Raw genomic sequence first — 13,557 nt, 5'->3', positions numbered from 1 at the left:
ATGTTTTGGGCCAAAACCCTTCATCGCAGCCCCACCACTAAATCTACTGTGAACCCGCCTGTGATTTGACATTCTTTTTACATTTGTACAGTTTAAAAGACACTTTAGGAGTAAGAACAGGAAGGCAGATTATTATCTGAACGGTGTAGAGTTAGGTAAGGGAGAAATACAAAGAGACCTAGGAGTCCTTGTTCATCGGTCACTGAAGGTGAATGAGCAAGTGCAGCAGGCAGTGAAGAAGGCTAATGGAATGTTGGCCTTCATTACAAAGGGATTTGAGTACAAGAGCAAGGAAATCCTCTTGCATTTGTAGCCCTGGTAAGACCACACCTGGAGTATTGTGTACAGTTTTGGTCTACAGGGTTAAGGACGGACATCCTGGCTGTAGAGGAAGTGCAGCGTAGATTCACAAGGTTAATTCCTAGGATGTCAGAACTGTCTTACGCAGAGAGGTTAGAGAGAATGGGCTTGTACACGCTGGAATTAAGGAGATTGAGAGGGGATCTGATTGAAACATATAAGATTATTAAGGGATTGGACAGGATAGAGGCAGGAAATATGTTCCAGATGCTGGGAGAGTCCAGTACCAGAGGGTGTGGTTTGAGAATAAGGGGTAGGTCATTTAGGACAGAGTTAAGGAAAAACTTCTTCTCCCAGAGAGTTGTGGGGGTCTGGAATGCACTGCCTCAGAAGGTAGTGGAGGCCAATTCTCTGGATGCTTTCAAGAAGGAGCTAGATAGGTATCTTATGGATAGGGGAATCAAGGGATATGGAGACAAGGCAGGAACTGGGTATTGATAGTAGTTGATCAGCCATGATCTCAAAATGGCAGTGCAGGTTTGAAGGGCTGAACGGTCTATTTCTGCACCTATTGTCTATTTAATGTCTAGTGACAATGCATTAACTGGGAATCTACATATTTGCTCAGGGGAAATATGCAGTTGTGGAAGTGAGTTGCTGCCCAGAGTTTAAAGTGGTAGGTGCTTGGAAAGCAGTGCCAGAGTTGAGGTGGATCTTCAGGGGCATTTAGACAGACTCATGAACATGAAGGAAATGCGGATTATGTGCACCAAATGGGATTGGCCACATCTGGCATCATGGTCAGCATAGACACGGTGAGTCAAAAGGCCTGGTCATGTTCACATGCTGCAATGTCCTGTGTTCTAGTTGTGAAACAGAAACCACAGGCTGAGAGGTCGGTGTGAAGTTTGCAAGGCAAAAACATCAAAAATTCAAGTTCACTGGGGTCTTGCATAAATCTTCTGGTTTGCACTCTGTACTTTGATCATTCTTACCCTGGGCCATTAGGCTCTATAGTGAGTCAACCTATAGCCGGGGAAGTGATCACCCCTCCTGTTAGACTTTTTGAGGCAGCTTGCTTTTTATTCTTTCTTACTTTTCATCTAATATTTGTATATCTGTGCACTTGCAATGTTACTGTGACACTGTAATGTCCTTTGGGATCAAAAGAGTATCTATGTAGCTACCTATACAGCAATAAAAATCCTAATAGTTTTTCTACCAGCCTACTCAGCTTCTGCTAACACCTGCAAAAGCCTATGTACTGTGCACATATACAGGAGTATATATAGCTGGGGTGTCTTAAGACTTTTGTAGACTACTGTAGTAATTTTATGTGTTGCACTGTACTGCTGCTGCAATATAAAAACAAATTTCATGATTCTCTATTGTGGACTGAGAGTGGGAAGGGGGCAGGGAGAGGGGAATCACGGTAAGGAAAGGGGGAAGGGAGAGGGGAGAGAGCAGAAACCACCAGAGAGATACTCTGCCTGGTGTCTCAGGGCTGGGTGACTCTGCCCTTAGCACTCGTTCTCTACCAACTGTCCCACACCCCTCCCGAGGCGCTCCACCCTTGCCACTCCCAACATCCTTTGTTCTGTCAGGTTTACAATCTTGCTCTCCGCTCCACATTGACAAATACGGCACTGTGCAAAACTTGTGGGCACAGTAGCTCTAAATACGTGCCTGAGACTTTTGCACAGTAGTGCATGTATCTCTAGGTCTCTCATTTCCTGCGCCCCACTTAAAAATTCTACTGATATGATCTGCAAGGCACTGAGCAGAAAGGGTCTTTTAATTGCAACTCCTACATAAATACTTTGACAGTTGGCAGTGCCTCACCATCAGAGCTGCTAAGTAACTTGAATGTTTGTGAATGTTTCTGGCATTCAAAGTTAAGCAAAGCTAACACAATTCTAAAACATATTAAAATTATACAAAAACACTTAAAACAATTAAGTACATTTGAAGTTCCTTAAGTATCAATACAATGTAAATTACAGATCATCCCCAGGTTAAGAACAGCCGGTATATATGAAAGTGTTTTGTAAAGTCTGACATACATACAAATGTTAATTTGTATGAACAGCAGAACTCATTTCTTCTCTGCACTTTTAATAATTATACTATTTTATCAATGTTATGTGTTTTTGATCCTATTCGTTACAATACATACTATGAAGCATTAAGTGATTATTGTGTATTTTCTGACTTACCAACTAAAAGAGGAACCCTTGACAGCCTTTAGTCGTGAATTACCTCTGCCCCTCTCCATTACAATGAACATAGTCACCAAACCAGTGTCGGGTCTAACCAGATCAGGTTCCATAGGCAGCTTTCTCATTCTCTCGGTTAAGGAAAGTGCAGGAACTTGGTGGCCTTCCACTGTTCAAAAGCAGTCAGAATGACAAAACTGAAGACCTCTCATGAATTTCAGAACTTCTGTATTGGTGATAGAGTTATAGCATTTGATATTCTGCATAAACACAGGTCGATGAGACTAGGCAGAATAACTTTGGCATAGCTGTTTCTGTACTGTAGTGCTCTATGTCTCTCTGACTAAGTCAACTTAAAACTTTTGTTGAATAGAAAACTAGCGTTATACCAATAGGAAACCAGTTAGCTGGTCAGGTGAAAAAAAAAGTTAATATTATAGTGTTAAGTATCTTTGAAACTCCATCTTTTACATTTGTGACTCCAAATTGTGCTGAGATATTGGGAAGAGCTGGGATTGATGTTAACTAAGCTTGAGGTGGAAAATGGATGGTGACTGATTGGCTGCCTAAGTACCCACTGTAAGGAAAATTAAATTGAGTGTACTTCGTGACAGATCCACTGTTCTGTATTACCCAACCCCACCATAAATTAAAATCTACACTAATGCTACTCAATACATGGCTCTTTTCCAAAACAGGAATCTTAAAAAAATAATGTGGATTATGTGTTACAATATGCTTGCCTTAGCTAAAACTGAGGTCTCTGTGATAATATCAAATGGTCAATATGAAAACACCAACCCTTCATTAAGAGAGAAGTGTAACAGTGACTGAGCTGCTTTTACCCAAATTCAAATGTTAATTCTGTAGATTCAATTGAAACTCAAGGAAGATTTTATCCTTTAATAGGTTGGCTTTGCAGTATCCTGGGAAAGCACATCACAATAACTAGTGGTGTGCTGCCCCAAAGAACCCATTACTGCCCCAAATTTCCTTTCCCTTCCTTTGTATTGATACAAATTTGCAATGTGATCTTGGTAATTGCAAAGAACATGTGTGTGAAATATGCAGTCTATTGGTTCAGTCATTGTGCTATTCAAATAACATTTAGTTTGTTCCACAAGTTTGAGGTTACAGATAATGGCACAGTATCTTTCCACAAAAAAATCACAAAAGCTTGTGACATACGTGAATTTGGCAAATTTCATACATTAAAAAAAAGGTTCCGACCACCATGATGTTTCTTTTAAAAAAGGTAATGGCTTCAACCCGTTATACCATAATCAATTACATTGCACCAGATATATTCTATTGACAAAAAAGAAGTAAACACTAAAATCTAACCAGTAGATAGTTACAACTTAAGGTGACCAGTACATAACATAAAAGGAGGATGAGAGAAACGTAGCAACAGTTTTAAGTGCTGAGTTTTAAAAACACCAGTGTGTGATGAGATACTGTAGCTTAATGGTCTGCAGTTCTCTACAAATATCAATACCTTTTGAATCCCACATGATGACTTGTAATGTGAGTAAAGTTTTTGTTATGGTTTCTCCAGCTTGCTCACCTTGGGAAGCACCAGAGATTCAGTGTTTCTTTTAAAAGCCATTTTTTTCCAGGACTTGCACAGCTTTTCCACCTAAGGTGGAGATTCCCCGGCATGGACTCGGCTCTATCGTACACTGTACAGAAGCTCAGAGCAGTTGATACATACACTGTGTTCCTCAGAACTCCCCTTAGGCTAAATCTTTCATGATCTCCAAATGACTATCACTGAAAATATACACATAAGAACAATAAGATGTAAAGTAATATTTGAGGGGAAAACAGCTGTTAGTTCAGAAGAGAGTAAAATTAAACTAAATCTATCTACATGTCTTTGTTCAGCAAAAAGAAAACCCCAAGGGCCAATTTCCGAGTCTGATGCCTACAGTTATTTCCCTTTCCTTTTTGCATCTTGTACAGGCCATGTACAATCTCGATGTGGGTCCACATCCAGCTTCCATTTAGTAGCTGATCTTAACAGGACAATGCAGACTGAGAGTAAATACAAGTAGCATGTTGTTTGGCAAGATCACTTGTGGGCAAGCTGTCAACAAGCCTCCATCTCTAGAAGTGGGCCTGGTGTTGCTGCTTTTGTCTTGCACGTCGCGAATGTGTTTTGTTTTCCTAAATGAAAATAGAAAACGGCGGTTATAATCAACTGTTACTGATATATATACTCTACACATATAAACTTTTAAACTCGTGGGGCACTGTCACACAAATGGGTAGAAGGTAAAACCTTTGTCTAACCCTGAAAATCACTGATTGGATAATAAGCTGGGTTCAGAGATTTTGCTTTTGAATAAGAAGATTATGGGTGGAATTCATCCCTTAGAACTCATTGTTTAATTAGTCTAATTGCTCCCTGCTGTAACAGTAGGGGCCATCACTTCCACATTATTAATATATTAATTATTATTATTTCAGACAATTAGTCGAAAGCTCAGACTAACCTTGCAATTTGACATAAAACATATTGCAGCATTTATTCAAAGAGTCTTTCCTAAGGTGTCCTTCAATGCATTACACAGGGCCATGTATTTTATCTCTAATCGTGGGACTCCTGTCATTTAGTTTGCTTTGTCTGTTAGAGTACAACAGTGACCATTCTTCATTGTCTATAAAATACTTTGGAATGTTCTGTGGCTGTGAAATGCACTAAAGAATACCCATTGTGGTTTTGGGAGAGATGGGAGGGGGTCAGGAGTCATAACAAGAAATTCCCAGCACATTATCAACTTGTTAAATTGAAATACATGTGGCTTTATCGCTACTTAGTTGTTTGAATTCATTGATAAAATATTTCACTACAAAGAAAGCTGTTCTACCTGAGACATCTGTGCCAGATGTTTAAGATCTGTCCACACTTCAGATTTTTCTCTATAAGCATTCGAACATGTTCCCCACAGTGTGTCTAAATGCCCCATGTGGATACCCAGCAAAATCTTATTCTCCATGTATGGTCCTTTATCTGAAAGTAGTTTTTTGTCACATCCTTTCCAATTCTTTTTGCCAACTACTTAAAATTAATGACCGCTGGTAGGGTATCATTGAATAGATGACAGAGGAAGTGGCTTCTCACTACTTGCCCCATTAACACCCATATAATATTTAATGCCATCAATCCTGTGTAAGTTTTTATTTCCACAATATGCATCTTAAGTCCCTTCTACTTTCTAACATTGTGATTTGAAAAAATACTAATTTTATTTAATCTGCGGCAGTCAGCAACTGTAGGCTTGCCCTTTTGAAAGAATTAGGCTGACACTGTTCCAGATTAATTTACGGTAACTAAAGTACAAACTCGTCACACCATTGAATTGAGTTTGTGCTAAAACCAGGTGTCAAAACCATTTGGTTATGTTACTATGCAAATCTGTAGAGAACTTTACCTTAATTGTTAGTTCCCTGCACCACCTCACACTACAGACAAAATATAGTGCCAAGATACAGTACGTCAGCCAGAACCAGACAATGTTTTAGTGTGGGCCCTCTGTCAAAACATCGCCTTGCACCTCTCTCACTGGCCCACATTGTCAATCTATCCATTGTCCTCATGAGTGGGGCCTGAGCACCTGTAGTTCCTGGTCTTCTTTCAGATTTGCTGCCGCTGCAGGGTTACGTATCCTTTGTCCCAGATTTCAGTCTGTCTCTGGCTTCCTTTCAAATATGTCAATTACCCAAAACTTGTACATTTTCCTTTATCTATAGGCTGCCTACAGAGGAGCTCATTGCTCAATAGCAGTCTCAGTATTATGAAGGCACCATGATTAAACAGCGCCACGTGACATATTGTACACTCAGTTTGTAATACTTCCTACAGCCAATCTGCCGAATTACAGTTCGCTTGTCACCACTGACTGTCTTATTTGGTTTCACTTCACTGTGGATTCTTCACTGAATCAACAAGGTGCACATAAAATCTAGTCTGGCCACATCAGTTTGCATAAATATACTCAACTGTTAAAAATCTTCCACCACCATCTATCTTTTCATTCACCCTTTAAAAAATATTACTAAAGGATAAAATTTCTGGCATTACTTCCAATTCAGATGTAATCAATACGATGTACTTGGAATTTCACTTCACTTCAAGGGATGCATTTCTGAGTATAATATGCCACTGCTACTATAGAGCAGACTTAGAACTGTTGATTGGGGTTGAATTTCTTGGCAATGGGCTGTGTGCATGGTAACTTATGCACAAGTGAAGGCCATTTAGTCCCGCAAGCCTCTTCCTCTGTTCAACGAGATCATGGCCTATCTGTGACCCATCTTGCTCTGCATCTGTGAAACATGCAGAGGCTGCAAGAGGTGTTACAGAACACAACATAGGTCAGGAGGGCAGTAATTGGAAATTTCAGCCCAATCATTAATTTAAAAGCTCTTGGTTGTATCATTGCTGTGGAGTAATTCAGAATCATTGATACTATCTTACCCAGAATTTCAACACTGCATCATTTCATTTTCAGCCACAATTTTTCCAATCTTATCCCTTCTGGTTCTGCACAAACAGGCACTGTAGCTTTTCTCAACGTCTTACTCCCAACACACAGGCTTGCATGCATTTTGTTTCCTAGATCATTATTCTTTTTTCAGCATTTGTTGCTCCTTTTGATGTTTTTCTCAGTGGAAATGTATCAATTTATTCTTTCATTATCCCCGCATGTAAGTTCTTTACTAAATATTACATCCAAGCTGTTTTTCCTGCTAGCATATTATAAATTCAGCATTGCAAAATATAGGTTGGCATCACTGGCATAGTTGGAATTTATTGTTGATCCCTTGCCACATTTATACCATAATAAGCAACCTAATATAATTGCCAACACAAAAGACTAGATGCTGGAATCTAGAGCAACACATAAAAAGCTGGAGAATTCTGTGAATTAGGTAGCATCTAATGAGAGAAACAGTCAATATTTCAGGTTGAGAAAGCTAATTACAGATTGCTGGGGCTCTTGGAACTGAGGTCAGGGTTAGACATAGGTTTAGGTTGGTGCAGATAAAGCTCATTTCCATGTGAACCTTTTGTCATGGCAAATAGTGCTCTGAAGCATATAATGATGCTCGAGGAGATTGTACTGATTACACCGGAAATTCCTGGTATGCTAACCCACGTAGCAACTGGTTCAACTGTCAACCTTGTGAACAAAAAAAAACAAAATTAACTGCAGATGTTGGATATCTGAAATAAAAATAGAAAATGCTGGAAACTATGTAGGTTAGACAGCATCTGTGGGAAGAAAACAAATTAATGTTTCAGGTCTGATGAAGAAACTTGAAATTTTAGCTTCTGTTTCTCTTCCCACAGTTGTAGCCTGAATGTATAAGTGTTTCCAGGGTTTACTGTTTTTATTTCAAACAAGAACGATTATTTGGTCAGAGTACAGAAAAGTTCTCTCTATTTATCTAAACAAGACTAATTAGAGAATGTTTGGTGTTGAAAACGTGTATGCAGACATGGAATCAATGGGCAATGGTTCCTTTTCAGATCTTTTGGAAATGCCATTTCTGTTCTAATAGTGACTGAATGCTACAGGAAAAAAAGGAAATGAATTCAAATTGATTAGTGCCGGTTCTCATATTGAACTACAAGTTCAGTTTTAGGAAGGATATTTAAAATTAGGACATATTTGGGAAGGAGTTGAGCAATGAAGACAAAGCAAGGTGCTTCAAGGTTAAGTCACTCAGATGCATAGTAATGAAGTGATGTCCAGTTTAAAATAATGAAAGGAGCTGACTGAAATGTGGCAAATAGTTCTCCTTGGAAGAAGCTGCAGAATTACCAGATATTTTTGAAGTTAGTTCACTCGAAACGGTGTGTAGGTTGGCAGGTTGTAGGAGACTGCAAATCTGCCCTTGTGTAGGTGACTGATAGAATCTGAGAAGCTGCTGATGGGAACAAATGGATTACAGGGAAAAATCAGTGGTGAAAGGGATTACTCTGTGAGCTGGCATGGATTTGATTCTGAATATAGTGTGCCCCAGTGATGAAAATAATTCTGGAATATGAAGCTCATTGCTTCAGTGCAAAGTCAAGTCTTGACTCAGCTGGCTTACTACTCTTGTTTCCAAATCAAATGTTGATCAGTTCAAGCTCTTCTTCAGGGTCTTGCCCACATAACTGAAACTAATCCTTCACACTTTCATTTCTAAAGGATTCTGTCTCAGGCAAGATGTTCAACTTAAACCATGCCTGCTTTCTCAAACTGAGAACGAATCCTAAAGTGCCACATCAAAGAGGAATAAAGGAATTCTCCCACAAAACTGATTAATTGGTCTTTTTTCCCCTCGTTTGTTGGAACTTGCTGTGCCAAAATTGGATGCCTAGAAGATAACAATGGTCACATTTTACAACTATCTAACTAGAAGTGTTTTTAGGATTTGGAAATTATTTTTAAGTTTGCTTAATTAAAAGTGACTCCAAGTGTGAAGTTCAGTATTTGATTAACCTTTTTACAGAGTTTATTTTTGATGAGCTGTGGCTATGGACTTGTAAACCTTGTGGTCCTTTGCAATGTATTGTCTCTCCATTCAGTATTCTGGTTTGCTGTTCTCAGATTCAACTTGAATGTCTTCCTGTTTTGTCACAGTCTCACCTGTCACTCAAATCTGAGTTTCCAAATTACCTACTACCATTGGTAGCCTTGGGGCAGGTTTCTCAGCCATCTTTCCCATCCACTATCACTCACACAATCAATGGAGCAGCAACCCTTGTTCTATGAAAGGTGGATGGACTCGATGGGCCGAATGGCCTGCTCCTGCTCCTTTGTCTTGTGATCTTGTGAAAGGTCCAGTTTAGATTGGGCTTGCACACAAAATAATCCAAGTCTCTAATAAAATCCATAGAAAAATTACTGATGACTAGATAAGTCAATAAAGTCAAAAGTCAAGAGAACTGACCATATGTTCTTGAAATAAGCAGTGGCCTAACGAATCAAGTACAACCTGACCATGCAATCAAGGAGAATGGTTGTTTAAGTGAGAAGCTTTTAAAAGAGGTGATAACCAGCCCACTCTCCAGCTCCATCACAAAACTTAAAACTAAGATCATTGCACTTATACACTGAAAGAAACTGGCTGTGGTGACTTGTTGCTACTGGAGCCATTGCAGTCTTTGTTTTGTTTGCTACATTTTATTATTTCCTTTTATTTCATAAATGTGCAGATGTCACTATAATCAGCATTGAAGTAACAGAACGATAGGGCTCCCATCGTGATATTCAAACATTCACCTGTAGGCTCTCCTCTTGGGGTTTTCCTCATAGTCATCTCAAAAAAGACAGATTCTTTATGCAGAGCAAGCTAAGAATTCTAGAAGGATCTTAACAGCTATTTGCTACAAAGTATGAAAAATGTGCAAGGAAGCTTTTACCAAATTATTTATTTATAATTACACTTTTGCATTAAATATTTGTTTAAAACAAGTATTGATGGAATATTTGAGGTGCGTCCAGACATCATAATACCTGGGCCATAAAAGCACTACCATCAATAACTCCAAATAAATACAAGGAAACCATCAGCAATTCCTTCAGAAATGGGAGAGCAGTTTGATACTGCCACTGTTTTAAGTGCACAGTTCATACAGTATCACCTGACAGCAGACACTGAGACAATTACACAGGTTTTCTCCGCTTTGTACTGCTTTCAAATTGAATCCTATTTGGACAAGGTACACAGCAGAAGCCCCTCCCCCTGAATGACTAGCAGCAGGAGCTGTTGCTCGCAAATACTGACACAAAAGTAAGTGGAAGTTTGTCTCATCAGCTGATAGCTGGAAAACCATTAAAGAAGTGTCAGTGGGAATGGGTTTAATCTAATCCATTTCCTTTTGTGCCCCAAACCTCTCTAACAATATGTTGTTGGTTCCTCCTCTCAGGAAATATTGCTGTCAAGTTTTGCATCAACACAGTTAACTTCCTGCCGAGGAAACACTTGGGCTTTCCGCCAGCAAGTTCACAGCAGCCAAGCAACACCCACATGGAATTCAATGCTGCCCCCCATTACCAGCGAGGAATGTACTTCCTCACTGGAGGAAATGAGATGTGTGTTTCTGTTGTAGTTCTCAGATCTTCTGCACCAAACAGCAATTCCACTTTGATATCAGGTTAAGACAGTTCATCGAGTCCTGAATTCCAGCTTGTGTTTCCTAAGTAGAACCCTAACCTCCACCAGGATCAAAGTGCAGTTGTGTTAACTCTGCTCACTCCTTGCACTTAAGATTTGGTATGAAAGAGATTTTATGTTCTGTTATTCACTTTAGGGACGTGGGCGTCACTGGAAAGGAAGCCTGCTGCTTTTACTAGTGACCACAAACTGCTGAAGAGCCACTTCCAGCAACAGCTACATCCACCATGCTCTCTGAGAGGGGAGTCACATATAATTATGAATGGACAGTAAAGAACTAGTTGGGTTTTTACACCATTCCAACAGAGTCAGAGTCACTGTTACCAATAGCTGCATTGTAATTTATTGATTTTGAGAAAAATCATATTAAAATTCTCATAATGTGATTTGAGGACTTCTCACCAATAAACATAAATATAACAGTATTGTATGCCCTGGAATAATTGAAAAAAAACACACCACTAAGATCTAAAAAAAAACAGCTTTTGAGTTTATTTTTTTAAATTCCAATATTTTCAACAAATCTGCTTCAAAAGAAATAGTATAGTGATACAGCTCACAAGAAAGCTTTACTCAATAATCCCTGCTCTACTTGCAATGTGAAAGTACTCTTTGCCACAAATCTGTCCCATCAATTCAATCAAAACACTCAACAATAAAGACACCTTTGAATATTTTTGTTCCAGTTCTTCTAATAAAACAGTCCTCCATTAGCTCGAAGGAAAGAGCATAGGTGTCTCAGGGTTGCTGAGCTTGAACTATCGGCCTCTGCTCATAGGCTAATTCTGACCACGTGGGTTCTGCAGGGACCAGCACACAGAGCAGCAATGTTTCAAGGGGGCTGATTAGGCCTTGACGGCATTTCCTCTCCGCATCCAGTCCTGGGAGGAATGAGGCGGATGGATAGCTGCGGGGTGGGGGGGGGGGGCCGGAAGGGATACAAGGAAACCACGCTCCATCTCAATCAAATCAACCTCCTTGAAGCACACGTACCATTCACCAATAATGAACTGCCACTGATGGTGGCATCACAGTGCTTCTGGGCAAGAACAATGAAGTGCAATAATGACCAGAAGAGGTAAGAACCAAATGCTAGGGAGCGGCAGCAAGGCTCACATTGGGAACTGTACAAATTTCCTTTCTCCTTAACAAGACCAGTGGAATCTATACAATATATCTGTCATAATTCCCTCCAATCCCATTTGCAATAACAATTCTTCCAAACAATTAAAGCAATGATAGTGCATGTGTACCATAGCAGGGAGCTGAGGGCGAACTTGGAGGGTCCATCTTGCAAATCTAAAAAAAAATCTTTACGAGAAAAAAAACCCTCAAGTCCTCACTGCAGCACACATTCTACACAAGTAGAATGACTCCCTGGATGAAGATGGGGAGGAGGGAGGTCTCATGGGCTTTTTGCGTGTGTAGGTGTGTGTAAGTGTGTGTCGTGTGTGTGTGTGTGTGTGTGTGTGTGTGCATACACATATAGGGTGCTGGTTTCACTTCAGGCTGGGAGCAGTAAGCAGTGCAAAGTGCAGCCTACGTTGGCAAGAAACTCCTTGGTAAGAGCTTGTAAAATGGGAAATAAAAATGGACGCGATCAGGAGCCGATTGTTGGTTTGCATCCAGCAGTCTGATGAGGTTGAAACGACAGTCTCTGCCATCAGCCCAATTGCTCGTCATTGAGTGCTTACGTCCCAACCACAAGGTCCCGAGTCCCGAGTCCGCCGCTCGGAACGGTCTGCCTCAGCCGGGGGAGTGTTTGTTTGAGTTTTGATTTTGAGTGTGTCAGTTTTCAGGTGGGCTGCTATATAGAGCACCACTTAGACGTGAGGCGTTCCATCTCTGGAGGAGGGAAAAAGCTGCCATCGTCTGGCTCAGCCCACTTGACCTGTGCTTTCTGCTGGCTGATGATGGAGCAGCGTTGCTGACAGTCTCGGAGAAGTCTGTGCCCCAACCCATCCTGCTCTCCTGGCTGCAGGAGGAGGAGCTTTGGTGAGTGGCCTGCGAGAAGGAAATAGAAGAATGAATACATGGGGAGGCAAGCGTAATCCAAGAAAGAAAACACAAACTTTTTACACCCCAGAGAAAAATACCCACAAAGATTCCACAATTATTGCTGAGAGAATGGATGATGCCTCTCTGCTTCCAGTCTTCTTTTCCTCATCCATACTCTTGATCTTCCTCTGCAGAAGCAGGCATAAGATGAGGCTCAGACATCAGCCTCCCTCTGTTTCTCTTTTATATTTGGGTCAGACGGTGAGTGATCAGGGCTAAGGCCACTCCTTTGCACAAAACATTGCTTAACATCAATAACTACCACTTAAGAGAAGAAATATTGGAGGCCATATTCAGTAGTTTTGTTTCCAGTCACTATCTAGGCATCAAATAGACACTAACTCAACTTCCTGGTCAGTTGTCTCACGTGACAAGCAGAAACCAACCGGGTTATCATCGCGTCCTTCTGAGCTCTTCACCTGAACTGTGGTACAGTGGAGAGCAGTGGGTAGGAAGAACCTATCTGCTTTTACCTCCTCTCTAGAACAAACAGGTATCATCTCAGCTCCTAGATAGCCTAATCCAGTCTAGAAATCTTGTAATATGGCTCTGAGCCACCAAGGACATTCGTTCCCACAGTGCTGTTTTTGCTAATTAAGAGATAAGCAGATGATACAAAGTTAAATGCTAGGATCATCTTTGTTAATAACTTCATGGATTCCTGGCACAGTATAAAAATTACACAGATGAGAGAAGGTCACCCAAAGCTCTCCCTGCTGACTGTGCTATTTACTCTTTAGCCTTGCTATTGCCTAAGAGAGTCTTGTCCAGAGAAGGTTCTTGTTTCACAGTCCGGTCTACAATG

General features: G+C 40.4%; 1 protein-coding gene across 3 annotated transcripts in view; it reads right to left on the bottom strand.

The window, feature by feature from the left end:
- Positions 1-3,508: 3,508 nt before the first annotated feature.
- Positions 3,509-13,557, bottom strand: part of lef1 (lymphoid enhancer-binding factor 1) — a 180,675-nt gene continuing 170,626 nt past the window's right edge. For 2 of the 3 annotated variants that reach the window (XM_059965375.1, XM_059965374.1), the window contains one exon: positions 11,164-12,698. In XM_059965375.1, coding sequence (XP_059821358.1) covers positions 12,502-12,698 — 197 coding nt within the window. In that variant the 3' untranslated portion in view covers positions 11,164-12,501. Of the gene's footprint in view, positions 4,686-11,163; positions 12,699-13,557 lie in introns of those variants that run through there. The other variant, XM_059965376.1, reaches the window with a different exon arrangement.

Source organism: Hypanus sabinus, chromosome 3, assembly GCF_030144855.1.
Source record: "Hypanus sabinus isolate sHypSab1 chromosome 3, sHypSab1.hap1, whole genome shotgun sequence".
Lineage (NCBI taxonomy): Eukaryota > Metazoa > Chordata > Chondrichthyes > Myliobatiformes > Dasyatidae > Hypanus > Hypanus sabinus.
Note: the sequence above shows the minus strand (reverse complement) of the source record. Positions and strands in the feature narration are given on the sequence as shown.